General features: G+C 37.9%; 1 protein-coding gene across 7 annotated transcripts in view; it reads left to right on the top strand.

Annotated features, from left to right (window-relative positions):
• The window catches only part of CTNNA3 (catenin alpha 3), a 1,911,430-nt gene that overhangs the window by 47,221 nt on the left and 1,839,983 nt on the right, over positions 1-24,226 (top strand). For all 7 annotated transcript variants that reach the window (XM_055590589.1, XM_055590598.1, XM_055590586.1 and 4 more), the window contains exon 2: positions 9,427-9,530. In XM_055590589.1, the coding sequence (XP_055446564.1) occupies positions 9,432-9,530 (99 nt within the window). In that variant the 5' untranslated portion in view covers positions 9,427-9,431. The remainder of the gene's footprint in view (positions 1-9,426; positions 9,531-24,226) is intronic.

Below are 24,226 nucleotides of genomic sequence, written 5' to 3'. Positions count from 1 at the left end.
ATTTCATATTAGTTAAGTCATTCATTTGGATTTTTTTTTTTTAATCTTTTTTTGCAGCTCTCATTCAGGTTGTATGTGGGGAAAAAAGTTTTATTTTGGTTACTATGAACAGAAGAAACAAATGTTTGAATTTAATTTAATTTGTATTTTCTTATAAAGAATCCATAAAACAATTTTTTTGGGGGGGAGGAGCTCAGTTTGATTATTTTTCAAAAAACACCAGCAAGATTACTATCCAAAGGTTGTTAGAAAGAACTTCAAATGCTTCCAAGAAGCCTTTTAAAGTTTGAATTGTAACCTGCTAAAGATATTTACATTTTATTATAAAATGTGATTTTTTTTTTTTTTTTTTGCTATATTGAAATCCAGAATTCTTAAAAGTTAAGGAAATAAAAAATTCAGTCTTAGGGATCTGGACATGTGGTACTTTTAATAGTTGTAGCCTTACCACATTGTTGGGGGGCTTCCCTTGTAGCTCAGTCAGTAAAGAATCTGCCTAGAGTGCAGGAGACCTGGGTTCGATCCCTGGGTCGGGAAGATCACCTGGAGAAGGAAATGGCAACCCACTCCAGCATTCTTGCCTGGAAAATCCCACGGACAGAGGAGCCTGGTGGGCTTCAGTCCATGGGGTCGCAAAGAGTTGGGAATGTTGGAATATATACATTCTATTGTATTTCCTTTGCTCTGTTTTATTCTTAAAACAAAAAACAAAAATCCTAAAAAAGTCAACCAACCAACCGAACAAAATAAAACAATTGAAGCCCTATCTCTGGAACGTACCTCTTATGTCTCACTCTAGAATTGATTTCAAGGGGCTCAAGACTCTTTATGAGGCTGTTGTGCCTTAGGAATTTTTTAGAGTATTTAGGCATGCTGCATTTCTAATTAATGCACATGTAGGCATTAATATGCCTTAGATTTTGAAGTCAAGAGATCCAATGAAATGAGTCACTAGAGGGAAGCTTTGTGTTAAGCCCTTTCATTATGGGAACAAAGAGCAAAAACATTCTTGAATAATAATTACAGGCTCTATAGATGAAAGAGGTATTTTTAACCTAAATGTAGACAAGTAGATTCTACATTCCTACTGAAAAGGGGATAATAATATCAACTAATATTTGTTGAGCTCTTAATAGGTATCTGAGGCATGGGCTAAGTTACGACTTCTATATGGATTTTTAATTTTAATCTTCAAGATAATTTTGAAGAAGGTACTCTTCAGTTCAGTTCAGTTCAGTTGCTCAGTCGTGTCTGACTCTTTGTGACCCCATGAACGGCAGCACGCCAGGCCTCCCTGTCCATTACCAACTCCTGGAGTCCATCCAAATCCATGTCCATTGAGTCGGTGATGCCATCCAACCATCTTATCCTCTGTCGTCCCCTTCTTCTCCTGCCCTCAATCTTTCCCAGCATTAGGGTCTTTTCAAATGAGTCAGCTCTTTGCATCAGGTGGCCAAAGTATTGGAGTTTCAGCTTCAACATCAGTCCTTCCAATGAACACCCAGGACTGATCTCCTTTAGGATGGACTAATTGGATCTCCTTGCAGTCCAAGGGACTCTCAAGAGTCTTCTCCAACACCACAGTTCAAAAGCATCAATTCTTCGGTGCTCAGCTTTCTTTATAGTCCAACTCTCACATCCATACATGACTACTGGAAAAACCATAGCCTTGACTAGATGGCTGCTTTTTAATATACTGTCTATGTTGGTCATAACTTCCCTTCCAAGGAGTAAGCGTCTTTTAATTTCATGGCTGCAATCACCATTTGCAGTGATTTTGAAGCCCCAAAAAATAAAGTCTGACACTGTTTCCATTGTTTCCCCATCTATTTGCCATGAAGTGATGGGACTGCATGCCATGATCTTCGTTTTCTGAATGTTGAGTTTTAAGCCAACTTTTTCACTCTCCTCTTTCACTTTCATCAAGAGGCTCTTTAGTTCTTCTTCATTTTCTGCCATAAGGGTGGTGGTATTTGCATATCTGAGGTTATTGGTATTTCTTGATTCCAGCTTGTGCTTCCTCCAGCCCAGCGTTTCTCATGATGTACTCTGCATATAAGTTAAATAAGCAGGGTGACAATATGCAGCCTTTACGTACTCCTTTTCTGAGGAAGCTGATGTTTAGTGAGGTTCACTAACTTGCCTAAAGTCACCAGTGAGCAGAGCCTAGATTCTCACCCAGACCAGCTTCAAAGCCAGTCCTCTTAATTTCTGAGATCCAATGGTGATTAAATGTAGAATTTAAGAATCCTTTTGTAGACAGTGGGAGTGGAGAAGCTGCAGTGGTTCTCACACTGGCTGCTGCGTTGTTGCCCTGCTGAGGGGCTGAGTGGAGCTGAAATCTAGCCCTCCCTCTGCTGGACAAACTGCGGGCCTTCCTGCTAACACCTACAGGGCTTTTTCTAATTGGTCTGCCTGAAAGACTCAGATTTTACTAGTTCACTCAAAGCAAATCTTAATTCTCTAAACCTCTGAGTACTGCTGCCTATATTTCCATTCATTCACAATAATCCTTTGACTCCGACCGGTCTCTTTCTGGTCCACATCTTCCTTGGTTGTCAAATTTCATCTGTCTTTATGTTGTCAACTCTGAAATCTGTATTTTGATCCCAGATTTCTCTCCCAAACTCTACTTTCATATATCTAACTGCCTACTTACTAATAACATCTTTACTTGGATGTCTATTATACATCCTAAATTTGTATGTATCTCAACTCATGTCCCAAACTGGGCTCTTCATCTTCCTGTTCCTCCTGCTGCATCCCTACCTCAGTTAATGGCAATACCATCCTTCCAGTTGCTTCAGACAAAAAACTTAAAGCTATCTTGAATTCTTTTTATCCTATGTTCAATCTGTCCAGAATTCCTATTGGTTCACAATTGTCTACAATCTGACCACTTCTGTTCATTTCTGCTGCCACCAGTCAGGTTTAGGCCATTATTTTCTCTCATTGGGGTCACTACAGAAGTTTCCCAATAGTGTCCCTAATTTTGCTCTTGCCTTCAATATTTCCTTTTATTCACCAGAGTGATCCTTTCAAAATATAAAACAGATTATGTTTCTCTAGTGTTCAAACTCCTGCATGATGTCTCATGGTTTGATATGATCTGTGGTTCCCCCCTCTACCCCCCTTAACTAACTCCATTACCATTCTGACCTTCTCTTTTACTATGCTTTTTTTAGTTTACTCCAAGCCACTTACCCTGGCCTCCTTGCTCATCTGCAAACAGTACTGTCCTGTCATTAGGTTTTTTCTCCAGTTGTTATCTCTGCCTAGAATGCTCTCCTCCCAGACCTCTGCTTGGCTAATTTCCTAACCTCCTGAAGTCGTTGCTCAAATGTACTCTTCTCATTGAGGTTAATATTTATCTTATTTAATATTGCAGTCTGATCCCAACTCTCTTATCACTTACTCTGTTTTACTTTTTCTTTTTTTGCTAGCATGTCTTTTTCTAAGGCACTAAATGATGTTACTGTTATTAGGTTTATTGTTTATGCTCTCTCATTTCCCATGATTAGCACAAAGTAGAAACAATAAATATAAGTTGAATTAGTGAATAAATGAATGGTGCCCTATAGTCTAGGGGTGCCTCTGATCTCAAATCATTTAGGTCTTATAACTGACCAAAAGGCAAGGTAGAAGAGCTTACACTGATTATTGATCTTAAATAAATACATGGAAAGTATTGTAAAATGTAAGAAGAACATCTGAAAAGAGAGAAATTCAATTATTAGACAATTGCTTGATTTTACTGACTCTGACAAACCTAAGTTCCTTTTGTTCACCAAATGAGTAAAAGATGTGTGTATTTCTTTCTTGACAGGACAAACAATCCAGTAGATGATTGCATTGGAAACATGGAAATGGGGGTTTGGGGTGGGGATGGAGGTACACTTGGAAAATAGCTATGTGTAGACATTATAGTGGAAATTTTTAAAATTATAGTTGTCCCCTTTCCATTTGGTTTCACTCTAGCTAAGACTTAATTATACAAAATCAACTGTGATTAAATTATGCAGTAAATCCCCCATGCCCCATTTTCCTTTTCTTTACTTAAACCTGTTTATTGTAATTTAGATGATTTTTTGGTCAATTAACATTTGGTTCCACTCCTTCACATTACTCCTAACCACATTCAGATAACCCTTCTAAGGGATGCCAATGAGGGAGAGTGAAGCCTACTTTTGTTTTGTACTCAATAGAAAATTTTAATGATAACTAAAATAAATGTTCTCTTTCATGAAGCTATCTCAGTACTTGGAAACCCTTAATTAGTTGCTCACCCTTTCTTCTGATATTTTGGAAGTACAGTGTCAGCTAATATTAACATTTGTAATGATCATGGGATTTTTTTTGTTGTTTAGTCACTAAGTCATGTCCAATTCTTTTGTGACCCCATGGACTGTAGCCTGCCAAGCTCCTCTGTCCATGGGATTTCCCAGGCAAGAATACTGGAGTGGGTTGTCATTTCCTTCTCCAGGGGATCTTCCTGACCCAGGGATTGAATCCACATCTCCTGCATTGGCAGGCAGATTCTTTACCACTGAAGATGGTGGGGATTGTGACTTGCTAAAAGTATTTCCCTTTTCTATTTCACTAAATGAGATCCCAAATGGATCTCATGAAGCCCAAAGATACTTTTGGTAGAAGAATTGTTGACACCATCAAAGCACTTTAAATTTGAAGGAAAGAAATCTATTCTCAGATAAAGCCATCAAAAAGGCATGTGAATGTGTTCAAACACATATGTATGTATGTATGTATGTATGTGTGTGTGTGTTAATATTGTGACAATAATTAGGGCATAGAAAGAACCATGTTAATAGAGATGATGTATAATGATTACTTAGAGAAAAATCACATGAGAAAAGGTCAATAATAAATACTAATAAACATAGGTACATGGAAAAACAGTTTAAGTAATCTTCATAGATATCAATAAATTATGAATTTTGTTGTGTTTTTGAGTACTTAAATTGTTTATTTTCTCATGAATGTAATGCTGAATGTTCACAAAAATAATTTTAATAAAAGGAGTAAAGAAATATATGCAGCGAATAACAACTCTTGCATAGAAACAAGTAAACTTAAGGAAAATTAATAACAGAGAGTATTTGAATGAGGGGGAAACAGAGAGGAAAAGAGAAGTAATTTTGTTGCAGAAGCTTGAAAGTCTTTTCCTAAATGTGGAAGAACTGATGCCTTTTTACTGTACCTCTGTGTTAACTGCATGTTTTAGAAGATTGAGGATAGAACGAAAGAGCAGATCTGACTAAAAGGGCAGAACTTGGTGATATGGAGTGCTAGAAAGTTTGGGTAGTTCTGTCCTTAACATTTGTAGTCAGCAGAATGAAAATATATATGGAGGCCTGCATACCATACTTACATATGTGAAAGCTACAAATAAAGCTAACAAGTTGCTAAAATAGGTTCTATCCTCTTATCTTTCTGCCTTGAGAACTATACCTCCAAATTGACCTGAAAGATATAGATCTGGATTTAGAATTCTTGTATTCCTTGACGTTTCCTGTTAGAATGAGGTGATGCCCCTGATGGTCAGCCTCCTTTCCTTTCCACTTCTGGCTCTATCTTGTACCTGAGAGGCCTTGGGTACATGCAAATGGACAACTTGCATGTCTGAGCTCCATAATACTCATCAGCAAACAGCTGCCTCTTGGCTACCTCTCAGGTATGGGGATGGGCATGTTGTCATTTGCACTTAGAAGTTTGGGCTGCAGAAAGAGGCTGGCATAGGCATTGGAAGTGGACTTGGACTAAGTAGAGAGTTGGGGGTACTAAGTGTGTCAGAAAGGGTATATATGCGCTCTGGGAAGACACATCACCTTGGTCTCATGGACTCTTCTGAAGCATTAATAGAATGTGTATCCCCCATGACCTCTCAGAGTTAACTTCACTTAAAAGTGAAATACTTGTTAAACTGAATGAGTTTTAAATTGCTATAAGCTCAATTTAAAGCAAGGAATAAAGTGGAGTAAAGAAAATGCAGGCATATGGACAAAGGCAACCTGGGGAGAAAGGAAGTATCCACATGATACTTTGTTCTGCCTTACAGACTATCCCTGGAGACATCTATTACTGTTGTCAAGAGATTTGTTTTCCTCCCTTAAATTCTGAAAATTGGGGTTTAATCTAGTCTGCTTTGTTTCTAAACCTGAACCTTTCCCACTTTATAAACCTATCTCTAGTGGTTAGAAGTTAAAAAATTTTAGATTTCAACTCAACAAGAGGAAGAGCTTTATAAAAGTAATCACTGGCATCTAATATAGTGAGCATCTCATTTCCCAGTACATTGTTGAAATGAAGGACGCTGTAGGAGGTGTCCTTGAATTGTTTCAGAGATACTTTCTAACTCTTAAAATTTTGTGGATTATGAAGTGCAAATGCCTTGGGTTATAATACCCATACCCTAGCAGGATTTTAGTTTTGGATTCACATTGCATTATGGCTACAAAAGGTTGGTAAAAACTCGTCAGACTTTGAACTTGCTTTGACTTCATTTGCAAAATTCTGCAGTTTTATGCCTATTATTGCCTTGATCTCCAAATCAGTTTCCTCAGTTAACTAGAAAATGTTTTGATACTATACAAAAAGTGATTAGTATGTACAGTGTTAGTATTTTTAATAGTATACTCAATTTTGGAGATGTGATTGTACTTAAATGCTTTCTTAAATTATTAGATTTGTCATAATTGTTTCATTTGAAATTTTTAGCATAATTATCTGTTTTTAATAAGATATATGAAAGAATTATAAATATTAATTATGAGTTTGTCTGATTATAAGTTATTTGAAATCACAATTTTGACTATATGTACAAATTTCTCTGTTGAGTCACTGGAGACAGTCTTTGGCAGAGTCTTATTATTCTCAAGAATACTTTATATATCCATTTTTGTAGTAAGAGAGTCATGGAATGTAGCCATGTGGCATATATTTGGAGAGCAATCAAGATTGCTGGGAGAAATATCAATAACCTCAGATATGCAGATGACACCACCCTTATGGCAGAAAGTGAAGAGGAACTAAAAAGCCTCTTGATGAAGGTGAAAGTGGAGAGTGAAAAAGTTGGCTTAAAGCTCAACATTCAGAAAACGAAGATCATGGCATTCGGTCCCATCACTTCATGGGAAATAGATGGGGAAACAGTGGAAACAGTGTCAGACTTTATTTTTCTGGGCTCCAAAATCACTACAGATGGTGACTGCAGCCATGAAATTAAAAGATGCTTACTCCTTGGAAGGAAAGTTATGACCAACCTGGATAGCATATTCAAAAGCAGAGACATTACTTTGCCAACAAATGTTCGTCTAGTCAAGGCTATGGTTTTTCCAGTGGTCATGTATGGATGTGAGAGTTGGACTGTTAAGAAGGCTGAGCACCGAAGAATTGATGCTTTTGAACTGTGGTGTTGGAGAAGACTCTTGAGAGTCCCTTGGACTGCAAGGAGATCCAACCAGTCCATTCTGAAGGAGATCAGCCCTGGGATTTCTTTGGAAGGAATGATGCTAAAGCTGAAACTCCAGTACTTTGGCCACCTCATGCGAAGAGTTGACTCATTGGAAAAGACTCTGATACTGGGAGAGATTGAGGGCAAGAGGAGAAGGGGACAACAGAGGATGAGATGGCTGGATGGCATCACTGACTCGATGGACGTGAGTCTGAGTGAACTCCGGGAGTTGGTGATGGACAGGGAGGCCTGGCGTGCTGCGATTCATGGGGTCGCAAAGAGTCGGACATGACTGAGCGACTGATCTGATCTGAAGGTTTCTAGGCTCTGTAATATTTGCCTCTATTTAACAAATAATTATTATCTAAGAATTAAATTACATCAAGAAAAGAGCCAATAAGGAAGATTTTTTTTTTTTGTACAGGGTGGTTTTGTTTGTGCATCTCTCTCTGCACATGTATCAGGCATATAGTGTAGGCTTAGTGAAGCACTGATCTTTTCAGTTACATGTACATGAAGAGATCATGATTATCTTTGGATATATATACACTAAAACATTTATGGATCCAGGGGAAGGATTTGAGAGAGTGTGAGAGGCTGAAGGGCAGAGAGATGCTGCTTTTGTGAAACTAAAACAGTGGGATCTGAGAAAGGTAGAAGGAGAACAGGGGTAGACTCTCAGGCAAGGAGTTGGAGTGAACATGGACCCTACCCTGAGATTCTGACTTCCCTTAGGGGTTGGAGGCAGAGGTATAGAAAAAAGAACACTACTCTTTCCTAGAATCCCTGAGATTGAGAGGAGTGTTGAAAGGACTGATTCTGGGATAAAAATGATTTCATGAAAATGTGTCATTCTTTCTTTCACTTATTCATCTATCTCCATAGTCCATTCGTAAAACCAAAACCAACCTTGGTTTTACGAATGGACTTTGTAAGAAAATAAGAAACTTGGAAGAAAGTCTGGAAGAAACTTTGAAAGAAAATAGGCAACAACTAAATGGAAAGATTTGTGCATTGATAGTAACACACACTTCTATAGACTATAATAGTTTATAGGCTAATAATAAGCCAAGTTATATATAGTATAGATGTGTTTCTTACTGTTATCTTGTGAACCTTCAGTAAATACTTGCTGAAAGATTATTGACTGTGAATAAGTTAATATAGATTTGTGGGCTTAGAAATTTGGGTAATAGTCTTCATGGCTGATGTATTACTTTGAATATGTTATGAAATTCTATACATGGTCACTTGCTATATATGTATTCTTATTAAAAAATCTCACTGAACCAACATTTAAGATTTATATTAAGGTCTGAAAGAATGGTTTGCAATGTTTTTCTTATTTTGTCTTGCCCAAATATGAAGATTTGTCTTTCTTTTTATAATAACGATGCCAATTTATGTTAGTTTCTTTTCTGTAAAGGAAAGTAAATTGCCCAAAACATTCTTCTTCAAATCAAAACCCTCAAATGATTCCCCAAATAGAGAGATGTATCATGTCTTCCAAAGTCCTACCTGATTCCTCATCTGAATGATCATTAACAACAGGCAAAATATGGGCTCTAGCTGCCTTAGTGCTTGTGATTTCATGGAAGTCAAAGCATGTGTTTGCTGCAAGATATCTCTCACCAACTCAGCCATTCTTTTTTTAGTTAAGACTCCTGATCAAATGCAAACTCACCTTGGCTGGGTTACAATTTTAGTCATGAACAAACCAGCATAAATTAATTTGTTAGCGGACCCAAGCCCAGAAACATGACCTGAGAAAACAGTTGGGGAATATCTTGTATCTCTGTTGGTGGACTTGGCACCTTTGTCCTCTGAGGGCTACAGCTGATAGCAGGAGGAGGTGCTTGAATACTAAGCACACATATGCTATGATTTTCATTAGTGCTTTCCTCTAGAAAGTATTTTTTCTTTATTAGTAAATGTCTTTTTGTTTTTGTGCATAGGCAGCATGTCAGCTGAAACACCAATCACACTGAGTATCAATCCTCAGGATCTGCGGGTCCAGACATTCACTGTAGAGAAACTACTGGAGCCTCTCATAATCCAGGTATTGATAACATGGAAATTGCAATGAATAGTAACTGCAAAAGTACTAAGAACATAGGAAAAATAAAAAATGGAAAGATTTGATTTTTATAGAATGATATGTTATCCAAAATTGTCTTTTAAGATGTTTTAAAGTGTACGAAGGTATCTAGTTAGTAATAATAATGATAACATTCTGAAAGTTCCTCCCCAGATTCTCTTTAAAAAGCAAAAAAGTAATAATATGCATATGCGGTTTTGAAAGTACCTTTATGCAAATTATCTTGTTCAATTGTCATGAAAACTGAGTAAGGCAGGCAGCATGGTTAAAACCATTCTTATTACACGGAAGAGGAAACAGCTAGAAACAGCCTAGAGAATTTCAGTGACTTGCCTCAGAGCACATGGTGGCTCATCTGTCAAATAGGAAATTATTTTAAAATACCAAAATGTATGAAAAAAGCAGATATTTAAGTTATTCTATGATAAAATCTTTCCATAAAGTGAATAATTCCTTGATAATAGGCATAATGATTCTCTGACTTTATTATGTAAGCCCAGGTTTTATTTATTGGCTTTTCTTAGAGCAGAGCTTGGAGAAACTTACACTATAGTATAGATTTAAATTTTTTGTTTTTAACCCCAAATTTGTGAGAAAACTCCTCTTTAGGCTTACCTTCCATCATACCCCCTAAGACAAATTGTCCCTTTTTCTAAGGCCTTGAAGTACTCTAGGGTTTCTTAAGTGAGAAATGACACTGACCTTACCTCTGATTTAAACATTTTCTGCTTGTCTTCTTTGTGAGGTGGATGGTGGGGAGGAGAGTAGCTCTAAGAATAAGCTTTGTACATATTTTTACTTAGCATATCTCCTACTGGAAAGATGATTTAAAACATGTGCCTCACTGATGATAGCTTAATCATGAACTTTGGCAGTTTATAAGACACTAATATCTGGTATGAAATTGATATTAGATGACTCTGAAACTTCACTGAAGTCCCTGTCTTTGCCACCCACAGAATGGTCTCATGTTAAAAAGAGAATTTTTGTACAACAAAATTATTTGCCCAAGCTCTTGATTTTCATTATAATGGGATTCTCCTTACAAAAAACCAGTACATTTCAAAGTCAGAGTCATTAATTTGGATTTGATGAACAACCTTCTTGTCACTTTGATCATGTGTTACCTATCAATACAATAAAAAATTCCATTAAATTAAAGATTTTTTACTAGAATAACATCATACTAAATATCTCATCACATTCTTTTTTTCAGAGTGTTTAATTTGAAATTGTTACATTGTTTATTTTAAGCATGTAATATAGTCTCTGATTATAGTGGAAAACATTCCAAAAGAAGTTAATGATCTTTAAGTTCATAATGCCACCAGATAAAGTTATCATTTAGTAATCCCATTAAAAAAGTCTCACCTTTCATCATTATTTATCTTCATGTTATATTCCTTTGCTTTCAAGGTTCCACAGAAATTACTTACCATCTCAGTATATAACTCAGTCAAAATTACATTTTAATTTTTGGAGTAATTGGTCATAGATATTATTATGTCACTCTGACTTCTAAATTCATTGATTCATAAATCTTTATTCTGCTCTTTTTATAGTTACCAGTCTTTCCGACCAAACTTGATTTATCTTTAATCTATTTTTTTTCTTTTGGGTACAGGTAAATCACTAGGTCATTTTGCAGGGATGTTCAGGCTGGAATATATTTCAGTCATTCACTTTCATCTTCTATGTGTGATAACTTACACAGTTGCATCCTTCTGTAATAAATTCCTCCAATGGATCAGAAATAATTTTTTTCTCAGCAATTACATTTTTATGATTGCAACTGTAGGCATCTGTACTTTATCACTTTCAAGATCCAAGTTTGGCAATTCAGTGCAGAAAGTCTATTTATGCAGAACTGCGATTAAAAGAATTTACATCTCTATGTTGTATACTCTCTGAAGGAGATATAAACTGCTAAAGCATGCTACAGTTGTTACATAATGGACCCATCTATAATCTTATTTGCCACAGAATATAATTTTCTATGTGTCAGATTCATGTAGAATGTGAGCTAGAACAATTAATTTAAAATCTCTTAAGAACAATAACAAGCTCCTCATAATGTTATCTCCAATGAAGACAGAAGATCTTTTGGGGGGGGCAAAGGTTCAAATATATTTTCTGACATAAATATATTTCATGTTTTCAAGTGGTAAATATAGAGTTAGATCAATAGTAATAAACATTATCGCTGTCTCTCACTTCTAACTCTTGTAGGACCTCTTAGCCTTTTCGTGGTTTCCACTTCGATAGTGTTTCACATCTATTTCTGGGAGTCCCTTAGGGATGGCTTTTGTATACTCTATAATATGCATTGGGTCAAGTTTATGAATATCTGCTCAATTTTTAATCAGTCAGCATAAGCTAGGCTATGCTATAATAAAGCAACCTCCAAATCTCTTGAGGCTTCACTTCAGTTCAGTCGCTCAGTCGTGTCCAACTCTTTGTGACCCCATGAACTGCAGCATGCCAGGACTCCCTGTCCATCACCAGCTCCCGGAGTCTACCAAAACCCATGTCCATTGAGTCGGTGATGCCATCCAACCATCTCATTCTCTGTCATCCCCTTCTTCTCCTGCCCTCAATCTTTCCCAGCATTAGGGTCTTTTCAAATGAGTCAGCTCTTTGCATCAGGTGGCCAAAGTATTGGAGTTTCGGCTTCAACATCAGTCCTTCCAATGAACACCCAGGACTGATCTCCTTTAGGATGGACTAATTGGATCTCCTTGCAGTCCAAGGGACTCTCAAGAGTCTTCTCCAACACCACAGTTCAAAAGCATCAATTCTTCAGCGCTCAGCTTTCTTTATAGTCCAACTCTCACATCCATACATGACTACTGGAAAAGTAATGTCTCTGCTTTTTAATATGCTGTCTAAGTTGGTCATAACTTTCCTTCCAAGGAGTAAGCATCTTTTAATTTCATGGCTGCAATCACCATCTGCAGTGATTTTGGCTTAACAAAGGTTCATTTCCTGCTCAAGCTACATGTTTAAAGTGAATTGGCTGGGAGGTCTCTGCTTTAATTCAGGTACTCAGAGACACAGGCTAATGTATATTCCATCTCATATTTATTTCCACTATGGTTACAACAGGGAAAGGGAACACTATGAATCATGCAAGGGCTCCTAAATTGTCCACCTGGATGTGACATATGTCAGTTCCACTCACATTGCTTTTGTCAAAGCAAGTCATGTGGTCAGTGGGGATGCTAGATGTGTGATCTTGTTCTGTGCCCAGGAGGATGGGAATATTTGTGAACAGCCCTGAAAACCATTATTTTTCCATTGCTTCCTTTTCAGGGGTTCTTTTTTCGTTAAGTCTCCATCTGATTAGTCACCTTTCCACTCTGATCACATCTGACCTTATCAGGGTGGGCAACTGACTTATTGACAGGAAGTTGGCAAGAAGCCGGTGAGGCAGTCTGGCATGAGAGCTCTGCCTCTGGGGTATGATGGTAAATTGGTCCTATTGCCATCCTCTCTTTTGGGAATTGACTTTGGGTATAGTTAAGCAGTTACCCAGCATTAAACAGTTATATCATGTGCAAAGCTGAGCAACACACAGAAAGAAGTAGAGATATGGAGGAGAGTTCTGTTGGAGCAATTTTCAAGTTTGGATCCACAAACTGATGCTGTTGAGGGACAATAAGGTTTCCTAGCTCCCATGGTTTTAATGGATCCGTCCAATTTCCAAACCACAAACTAGTCTCAAAATAATACTCTAGCCTCTGTGGGGCCTCACAGTTTCCGGTTTCCTTGAGCATCTACCGTATAGCCCTGATGCTTGTCTTCCTTTGTCAGCTGATTCCCTGGCCTCCTACCTCTTCATCAGTGGCTGAAACTTCAGAAGAAGTTCCATTAGTGGCAGTAATCAAGGGTTCTTGTAACGGCCTTCACTTACTTATTATAGGAGATTTTCCTGTAAAGCTTCTCTTCTGCTCTTCCCTTCATCTCCAGTTTTTGAAGTCTCTGATGTTTGACTCATCAGTTCTCCCAAACTAGTCTATCTGCCATGTTTTTCCACTTTGCCTGGTTTCCTCTAGTAGATGTGTAGAAGGTAACTGCCAAAGATGCCCATTTTTAAGACTGGAAATGGACATGCCAAGGTCTCAGTACCTCTAAATTTTCAAAGTAGCAGAATGACACTGGGCTTTTTCAGAAGAGGAGAAAATACCTTTCTTCCAAACTGTGCTTCACTCTGTCACATATGCCCCAATTAATTATGTGTACCTAGAATCACATGAAATTCCTATGAGAACAGCCCCTTTCAGCTTTTCCCCTAATTTCTCTCTTCTCCTTGTCTTAAGTGTCTAGATGACAAACTAGACACTAATTCTTTTTCTAAGCACCATGTGTTTCTTTCCTCTTTGACTTCTATGGAGGACTTCTCTGATATACCCCAGTCTAGATGTTGATGCCCAAAGGGTTTATTTCCATTGTTCTACAGAGAGATTTGATTGACTTCCAGGTAGCAGGGAGAGGACCTCCTTTGGCTTCTTAGCGTCCTAGAATATAATTTCCTTTGTTGCAGAAAAGTTTTCATTTGTCTGTGGTTGTTTTCTGTCATTTTAGGGGCCATTTTGAATGAGCATGATGCCTTTTACTTATATTTCTTTGATTTTATCTCCAAGCTTCTTTTTTTTTTTTTTTTGCATCCTTGCTGATTATCCTATCAATAGAATTCATGTCAAAATTAATCTTGAAGGTTCCAACAAAATCTCAAATACAGGGCTGAGCACATATAGTGTTCTTGTAATATTACTTTAGAAGCAAATGTTGGAGTTTTGACTATAATCTTAACAAGTAACCTTGAAAGTTAGTAAATTAAATATCTTTTAAGTACTTACATGTGCAAAGCATAATAAGTATAAAGATGTTATTTGTATGATGGGATGAAGAAATAAACTTAATTCTGCCTCTTTAATGTTTTAAATTTTAAGATAATCAGTATAGTTGAGTTGTTTCTTATAAAGTGAATTCTTCAATTTCTGCATTCTCTTACTGCTGGAAAACTGCTCCCATGGGAAAGTTGTTAGGCTACAATATTCCTTGAGAAACAAAATAGTTGAGAAAAAAGAAGCCACTTCTTAAAATAAGGATAAGGAAAAATAGTAGCTGATTAAAATAGCACAAGTCCATGGGAATGTGCATGGTAAACATGCAAGGGAGACCCCCCCCCACCAGAACTTTTTAGCTTTGAACTTAGCTGTGGACAGATATCTGTCTCTGAACATACTTCGCTTCCTCTCAGCTTGCTTCCTAGACCTTTTATTCTATCAGACTCTACTGTTGTTGCTTTGTTGTTCTGGGTTCTCTGATTACGTCTGATCTACTTCACTTCTGTTAATACTTTTTCTTTCAATCTTTTTCTCCACAAATTCTGATTGATCTCACAGATATCCACTTCCAGTTTAGCTGTGAAATAAGATCTTTTTCTTATAAACTGATTGTGTAGGCAACCAGGTGGTATAGACTGATAAGTCCAGGTCCACTTGTCTTAGTAGAAATGGCTAGATTGATGGGAGCAATTGTGATTCAGCTGTCCATATACCCCAGATGTCCATATACTCCAAGATGTGGACGTTTTCACTGCTTATGGTATGATTCTGCCCTTCATAGAATCCCCTAGTCTGTTTTAGAACACTCAGCTTGTCCCAGAAGATATTGCTGCAGCTTGACACCTCCATATCGCTAGACCAGCGGTTGGTAAACTTCTTCTGTGCCCGGGTCCAGATAGTAGTTTCAGCTTTGATAGCTGTGTGGTTAGGCCATTCAAGATGGGTGTTCTCTGCTTTCTGTAGACCCTCCTTCTTGACCAGTCCCTGATTCACTCACATTAGATCCAATCCTCTTAATTATAGGGCTTAATTAGTCCTTGTTAACTGAGAATCTCACCTGACATCAGTTCCCCACATAAACAGTGGCCTCCTTCTCCCCCTAGTAGCGAAGACTGCTGCCATGTCCTGCCCACTGTATGCTGTAAAGGGTGGGGTGTTTCTCCAGGAACTTTTGTGTAAGATCTTTCTGACCAATAAACCATTGATGTCTTTGTCCCTGTCTACTGACTTTTTATTCAGTCTGGAGGATGGGTAACTACAAGGCTTGCTGGCCTGTGGTGTGCAGCCCAATAACAGCCATAGATTCTCTGTTATAACTACTCTTCTGTTTTAGTTTGAAAGCAGCCATAGACAATATATAAACAAGTGGATGTGACTGTGTTCCAATAAAACATTATTTGCAGAAAAAGGTAAGTGGCAAGATCTGGCTCTTGGTACTTAATTTGCAGACCCCTGCTTTAGACTGACCATTTTCTCATGGAGATACTCTGCACTCACACTGGTTAAGGAAGGAAAAGAAATGTGCAATGTTTCACACACAGTTGAGAGCCCTTGTGAGATAAATTATGATGGAGTGGTTGGTGGCTAAGCCCTGTGAGAGACACAAAAGCCTCACTGGGGGAAGAGTACTAACTAGGCAATTCAGAAAATTTCTCTTAGTGTTGAGCTCCTGTTAGCCCAGTGGTTTTTAACCCTGACTGCACATTAAATTCACCTGGGGGAGCTTATAAACCTCCCAGCGCTCAGGCCACACAGGAAACTAATTAAATCAGAATCTTTGGAAGTAGGACTAGGTAGTAATTTTTAAAGCTCCCAGGTGATTACAGTGTGAAAATTGCCAGCCTGGCAATTATATCAGCCAGTGGTGAGCATGGTTCTGCTTCCTGGAGCAAAGCTTGCCCCAGAATGGTGCCCCTTCTTTGTCTTTCTAATAGGGTTGGATAGTGTCCATCTTGAATAAATTTGTAAGGAATTCCTGGGGGAACCTCCTTTATCAGCTCTGTTTGTGATATGCTTAGTTCTCCTAGATCCCAGTGGGGTTATTAGTAGCAGCTCTAGGGAAATTACTGCAGCTGAGAGGTGGGATCCATGTTCTGCAGCTATCCTTTATCCAGCAAGCCACTATGTTATGGATCTATGCATGGATTAGATTATAGTGTTTTGGTATTAGATTATGGTGATATAGATCTATGTATGGATTAGATTATGGTGGATGCTAGGATTCTGAGTACCCAAGGCATGTTTTGTTTGCCAGTGTTAGGTGGAGGAAGTGCAAATGAGGGAAGAGATTCATAATGCACAAGTCTGAAATTACAGTGTGGTATTACATCACACGAAGTTTACCTTTACAATTACCTGTAACCAGTTTTTCTCAACCTTAGCTGCAAAAGGGCATCACTTGAGGAACTTATAAACATCCTGATATCCCCAGCCTACAGCTAAGCCAATCAAATCAGAATATCTGGAGTAGGATCCCATTAACAGTATTTTTGAAAGCCTCTCAGGCTTTGTGGTTAGTCTCATGCCAAGTGATAATGTTCTACCCAGAAATTTTTGCTGCTGCCAGAGTGTGGTCCATGGACTGCCAGTATCAGGCTCATTTAGAAACTCTTAAAAAATGCAGAACCCTGCCCTAGATCCACTGAATCAAATATGTACACACTACTATATTTAAAATGGATAACCAATAAAGACCTATTGTATAGCACTTGGAATTCTGCTCAATGTTATGTGCCAGCCTGGATGGGAAGCGGGTTTGGGGGAGAATGGATACATGTATGGCTGAGTCTCTTTGCTGTTCACCTGAAACTACCACAACATTGTTAATCAGCTATGCCCCATACAAGATGTTTTTGGTGTTAAAAAATATAAAAAGAAAAACTATAGACCGTGAAAAGAAAAGGTATATTAAATCACCAACTAGAAATATATTCTTTGTTCTACTAAAAAAAAAAATATATATATGGTATAATAAGATCCCATGTTATTTGCATCACTTTAAAGTTTGAGAAGCTAGTGTAGGAGACTGTAAATTTCAAATTTAAATAGCAACCTGTGTAGCCAGAGTTGAAAACCACTGCCCTGTATCTTTAGTTACCTGCTGGTGTGTACATGGTGAAGTCACCAGGAGAGTCCTAACTGATACTCATTCATTGCTCTGCAGTTGAGTCTTTGAAGGGGATTTCTTAGTGATTGTCTTGTGTGACCAGTGCATTTCTTCTTAAGAAGATTTACCTTTCCCACATTTTGACTTAGACTTAGCCACCCTCACTCCCTTCTCTCTCCAAGCCTGTGGTTAGTCTCATGCCAAGTGATAATGTTCTACCCAGAAATTGGCTTTTGGACACTAGGAAGCATGGCCTGAGAAATGACATTTTCAAGAGCTGGTGCTTCTTCTTTAGGATGTTTGGAACCATGACACAGTTTGTCTCGGCATATATATATATATATATATATATATACACACACATATACACACACACACACACACACACACACATATATATAATCTCTGGGAAAGTTGCTTAACTTTGTTATAGCTGAGTTTGTATATTCAGGTGACCTTTGGACAATGCAGGGGTTAGGAGTACATACCTTCTGTGCAATTGAAACTCTGCATATAACTTACAGCTGGCTCTCTGCATCTGAGATTCCTAGGTATTCATGGTTCCACAGCTGTGGATTCAGGCAGCCTCAGATGTAGTATTTACTACTGAAATAAATCCACATTTGAGTGGACACTTGTAGTTCAAACCTGTGTTGTTTAAGGGTCAACTGTACATATATATATATATATATATATATATATATATTCACAGTACTGAATGCTCTGTAAATTAAGGCTTAACAAATGTGGTTGTGATTTTCATGAGTTTTTTTCTTTTAGGAAACAATTTGCATTCTCAACCCTGACTTGCAAGATACTGCAGTTCTTCAGTTTAGACACATTTTTCTGCGTTCTCCCTCTCATATTTTTAACATTTCTGAAATTAGAATGCATCATAGAATGGATATGAACATTTTAATGTAGTTTTCCTTTTTGATACTTGTAGGGGATCACAGATTTATCCACAGTACACTTAAGCTCTTCTATCTTTCATAAGTGATTTGATATTCCTCATAAGCTCCCATTCCCTGGAGATTGGGATAAATCTCTCAGTCTAAATTGGACTGGGCCAATAAGATTGGCAAACTGGTATGATTCAGCAATATAAATCCTCCTTTCTGGTAACTACTCAGGTTCTTTGGATCAGAAATGTGTGGTTGGGGTGAAGAGTGTTGTTTATGTGAGCTCATGGAGATGGGAGATGGGGCCTTTGGATCCCTGTGGTAACCTTTGGACACTTAGTGTCTATTACTGCCGGATGGTTGGTCTGGAATGCTGTCCTGAATGGTGACCTTTGAGGGGTGGCCACTACCATGCATGAGTCCTCTGGGCACCACTGTGAATTTTCTGATATGGTCTATAGCTGATAAAGTTTGTAGAGTGCTCTTTTCAGCCTGCTTAAGGTCCATGGTTCTCCACAGATGCCTTAACCTCACCTCGGTCCTGATGGTACTTCATGCCAAGTCCCACCTCCATCCTCCATCAAGTGTCTGGCATTATCTCTCTACCTCTCAGTCTTTGCTGTAGGATTACCTTGGTTCTCACCATGGTGGGCTCAGGAAAAGCCCACCAATCTTCAATTCAGTCATACTTTCATTGTCTTTCAGGTTATCTAGGATGGTCTGGGTCTTATCCATGCTTCATGGGAATCAAGAGTGGCTTAGGAAAGCTAAACTGGCCTTCCTTTTATCTATTTACACAGTGATGCCAAGATTACACTATGGCTACCTCAGGGTTTGTTCACAGCAGCTTTTGAGGCAGTTTTCTTCCAGAGTCCCAAAGCTGCTGCTGCTGCTAAGTTGCTTCAGTCGTGTCCGACTCTGTGTGACCCCATATACGGCAGCCTATCAGGCTCCCCCGTCCCTGGGATTCTCCAGGCAAGAACACTGGAGTGGGTTGCCATTTCCTTTTTCAATGCATGAAAGTGAAAAGTGAAACAGAAGTCGCTCAGTTGTGTCCGACTCCTAGCGACCCCATGGACTGCAGCCCACCAGGCCCCTCCATCCATGGGATTTTCCAGGCTGGAGTGGGTTGCCATTGAATGGAGCCAAATCCCTCTGCTTTCAGTGTTTGCCACAATCATGCTAAAAGAGCGCTCCCCCCGCCTCCTACCCCAACCCCAACCCAGTATGAGTGAGTTCAGAGAGGGGGAATAAGGAAGGGTATTTTGCTTGTGTTTCTTAGCTCTGAGCTCCTTCTTTCCATAGTCTCTTGGGGCTAGTTAAGGAGAGTGTCCCTACTTCTTTTTCCTGTCTCACCAGATCGTTTTCATATGACTCTCTGTTTTTCTAGTCTATCAAATCCAGCTTCTGCTAATGGGAGTTAATAAATTTAGAAAATAGTTTTCTGTTTCTTTAATGGCTTTCACAATTGTTCTTGCTTAGGACTGCAAGAAAGTGAGCTTTGAAACTCAAAGACAGTATTTTTTTTCCTCTGTTTTCTCCTTTCCTTGTATAATATGACTCATGGCTCAGCCTTGGATTTGACAGGTTCATTACTGACAAAATATTATCTACACTTGCATTCTGAAAAGAAGTGGTTAAATTGATGGTGTATATTATAATTGATGGTGTTTTAAAATTAAAGGACTATGGAAATATCCTGATGCTTTGAAGAAGGAATTTTTAGATGTATAAATCAAGCATTGGCCAAAAGGGTTCAAGATTGGTGACTAAATATTTAACTTAAAAAAATAAGGCAAAAATGGCTTTCTCAATTTAGAGACAATCATGAGAAATAAGATGGACATGACCTAATCAATTTTAAACTGAACATCATCATTTACATTGCTGATGGGTTATATTCAAACCATATTATTTTGTTATAAAATCTTGACTATGGAGTCCTACAAATCTAATCATTATCTCATTAGGTAATTCTGGCTTTTTGTTTGTTATTTCTTATTCATGTTTGAAGCAGGTGATTTTTGTATATTTTTCCCTGGACATCTTTAATAAAAAAGAGTTTTATGTTAGAATAGAACAGGAGTAAATTTGATGGCCTAGAGTAAATGGATAATTTGGTGACAGATAGTAGCACCTAAATTCATATAAAACCATGATTTTGTGTTAGCAAAGCATACTGGCATAGTTTATTCAATATTATGGTTAAAAGGTTATAAATGATTATTTTAAAAAGCTGGAACAGAGAATTAGGGGTCATAACCATATCCCACATCAATCACTGCTGGAAGTGGAATGATGGACTGGATTGACCAAGGGACCCTGTGGATATGCTTGAACTACAGCATATGAGATCAACCCATTTTCGATTTTAGGGCCAGCTTTGGGCTAATTGGACTTTTTGCTTCTTATTTTGTTTCCTTCAAGCAGTCAATGGTTACTGATGGAAACAATTATCCTTTTGCTTTTTCTTGCTCAGCATTTCTTTAAATCAGTTTGGCTAAAACTATTGGTTATTGATTCACCAGAATGATTAATGCTTGATTTAGGTGTACATAGCAGCATGAATTTAATTTCTCCTTGGTTTTCTTAATTCAGCATCTTGATAATTTTTCTCCCCATTTTTGAAAACATTTGGAGAGAAGGAGACTATAATTAACATTAACTTTACATTTTTTACTGAAGGCTGCATTTGCCTCTGAATCATTGCTCTGTATAAAAAAAGTTCTTTTCCAAACAGTTACATTTAAAATCACAAAAGCCATATATCCTAGGATTAATAGAGTTCATGGTTGGGTATCCTGTGGGATAACTACCTCTCAATGTTGGGAGTGCCCAAAGCTAAGTCCTATAACTTCTCTAGCTATCCTTTGTTTTCAGAGATCTCATTGTTTCATGACTTTGGAAAACAAACAGTGTTCTCAAATATCTTTGAAATTTTTATTAAGACTAGCAAAACCATTGATACATGAGTAGTTAAAATGAATATGTAAGTCACAATAAACAAATCTCTGGCCCATAACTTCTCTCAACTCTGGAATTGTATACTAGTTTCCAGCTTAGCAACTCTAATAGGCAAACCTAAAATGTCTGAGCTCAACTCTTGATTCCTCTTCCCTACTCGTTTCTTTTAAAGTTGTATTATCTCTATACCTGGTTGCTCAGGTTATGTGCCATAGAGTTATTCTTGACCTCCTGTTTCTTTCATAATCCATATACAATCTATAAGCAAACCCTGTTGACTCACTTCAGATTTACCAGAATTCTGCCACTTCTCAACAGCGCCACCACTGCTCCCTGGAACAAGCCAAGGTGGTTTCCACTGGGGCTACTGCAACAACCTCCTAAGTACTTTTCATTCCTCTCCCAGATCCCTGCCCAATCTTGTCTATTCTCTCAAAGTAGCCTGCTAGCCTGACCTCATCTTTTTTTTTTTTTTTAGGTTAATTTCTCTTGTAATTGTTTGATTTGTAAGTGCTTACTTTTTTTTTTAATTTAATTTTATTTTTAAACTTTACATAATTGTATTAGTTTTGCCAAATATCAAAATGAATCTGCCACAGGTATACATGTGTTCCCCATCCTGAACCCTCCTCCCTCCTCCCTCCCCATTCCATCCCTCTGGGTCGTCCCAGTGCACCAGCCCCAAGCATCCAGTATCGTGCATCAAACCTGGACTGGCAACTCGTTTCATACATGATATTTTACATGTTTCAATGACCTCATCTTTTATATTCTCCTCTCATTCTGTGGGAGGTACACTAGCCTTCCTGCTGCTCCTGGATACCAACAAAAATTGATTTGGCAGACCTTGCACTTTCTGTTTGAAATATTTTCCCCCAGATATTCAAGTCTTCTCTACTTCCTTGGGGTCCTTATTCTTTAATCATATAGGTCTTCTCTGATACTAAATCTATATTTCCCATCTCTCATCTGTTTCCATACCCTTGTTTACTTTCTTCACAGCGCACGTCAATAACCACTACTATGCTATACAATTATTTTTGTGTTTGTTTATTCTCTCTCCCCTCAGTAGAATGAAGCTTACTGTCATGCAGGTGCACCATAAATATTTGTTGAATAAATGAGTGGTAGAGTCCAAAATTGTTTTGTTTTTTGTTTGTTTGATTTTGAGTTTTAAGGAGGTAAGTAAAAATGGAAAGAAACTAATATTTGATATTACTCTCAGTGTGTGATCTTTTCCTAGATGTGTTTAAGTTTATATATATATATATATATTTTTTTTTTTTTTCTGGGAATAAATGTGCTTTCTGGATTAGGACATTTAGCTACAGCTGTTTATATGTTTGTCATGTAAATATCTGCTCTGTTATGCCATTTGTTTGGTCTAGAGAGCTAATGGAATTGGAGTGGGATCTACATGTGCTTTGTTATCATTCCTTAATAGCTCCAAGATTACTTACAAGCTCTAGTTAGTTGTGATTGTTAATCTAACAAACAAACAAAATCCTAAAGTATATTTTAAAAGATGATGTTTGTTTTATATTTTCTGTATCATTTGTAAGTGAGGGCTGTTGAAGACTACACTGTGTTCCTCCTAAATTCATATGTTAAGCCCAAGCCCTCAGTACCTTGGAATGTGACTGTATTTTGAAGTAGGGTCTTTAGAAGTTGAGTTTAAAATTGGATCTTGATGGTGGGTCCTAATCCAATATGACCTAATCCAATTTTAGAAGATTAGAACACACAGAGAGAGACACCAGGGATGTGTAGATAGAGAAAAGAACATGTCACAGTGAGAAGTAACCACCTGTAAGCCAATGAGGGAGGTTTAAGAAATCAGTCCTGTTGACACTTTGACCTTGAACTGTTAGACTCCATAACTGTGAGAAATTTCTCTTTTTTAAGCTACTCACTCTGTTGTACTTTATTGTGGCAGCCCTAATAATATGATTTTTTATCCTTTTATTTGAAATGAAATCCAGTAATAAAAATTGTGTGCCTGCTCTTTTTTCTTTTTATGAGTTTTTTTTTGTTCATTTTACCACTTATATTTCTTTTTTTTAATTTATTTTTTTGTTGAAGGATAATTGCTTTACAAAACTTTATTGTTTTCCATCAAACCACAACATGAATCAGTCATGCTGCTGCTGCTGCTGCTAAGTCGCTTCAGTCGTGTCCTACTCTGTGCGACCCCATAGACGGCAACCCACCAGGTTCCCCCGTCCCTGGGATTCTCCAGGCAAGAACACTGGAGTGGGTTGCCATTTCTTTCTCCAATGCATGAAAGTGAAAAGTGAAAGTGAAGCCACTCAGTCGAATCTGACTCTTAGCAACCCCATGGACTGCAGCCTTCCAAACTCCTCTGTCCATGGGATTCTCCAGGCAAGAGTACTGGAGTGGGGTGCCATTGCCTTCTCTGGCATCAGCCATAAGTATACATATATCCCCTCCCTTTTGAACCTCCCTCCCATCTCCCTCCCCATCTCACCCCTCTAGTTTGATACAGTGCCCTGTTTGAGTTTCCTGAGTCATACAGCAAATTCCTGTTGGCTATCTATTTTACATATGGTAATGTAAGTTTCCATATTACTCTTTCCATAGATCTCACCCTCTCCTCCCCTCTCCCCATGTCCATCAGTCTATTCTCTATTTCTCTTTCTCCATTGCTGCCCTGTAAATAAATTCTTCAGAATCATTTTTCTAGATTCCATATATGTGCATTAGAATACGATACTTATCTTTCTCTTTCTGACTCATTTCACTCTGTGTAATAGGTTCTAGGTTCATCTACCTCATCAGAACTGACTCAAATGCATTCCTTTTTATGGCTGAGTA

Source organism: Bubalus kerabau, chromosome 1 (genome assembly GCF_029407905.1).
Source record: "Bubalus kerabau isolate K-KA32 ecotype Philippines breed swamp buffalo chromosome 1, PCC_UOA_SB_1v2, whole genome shotgun sequence".
Taxonomy (NCBI): domain Eukaryota; kingdom Metazoa; phylum Chordata; class Mammalia; order Artiodactyla; family Bovidae; genus Bubalus; species Bubalus kerabau.
The sequence above is the reverse complement of the archived record's forward strand: the minus strand, read 5'-3'. Positions and strand labels throughout refer to the sequence as shown.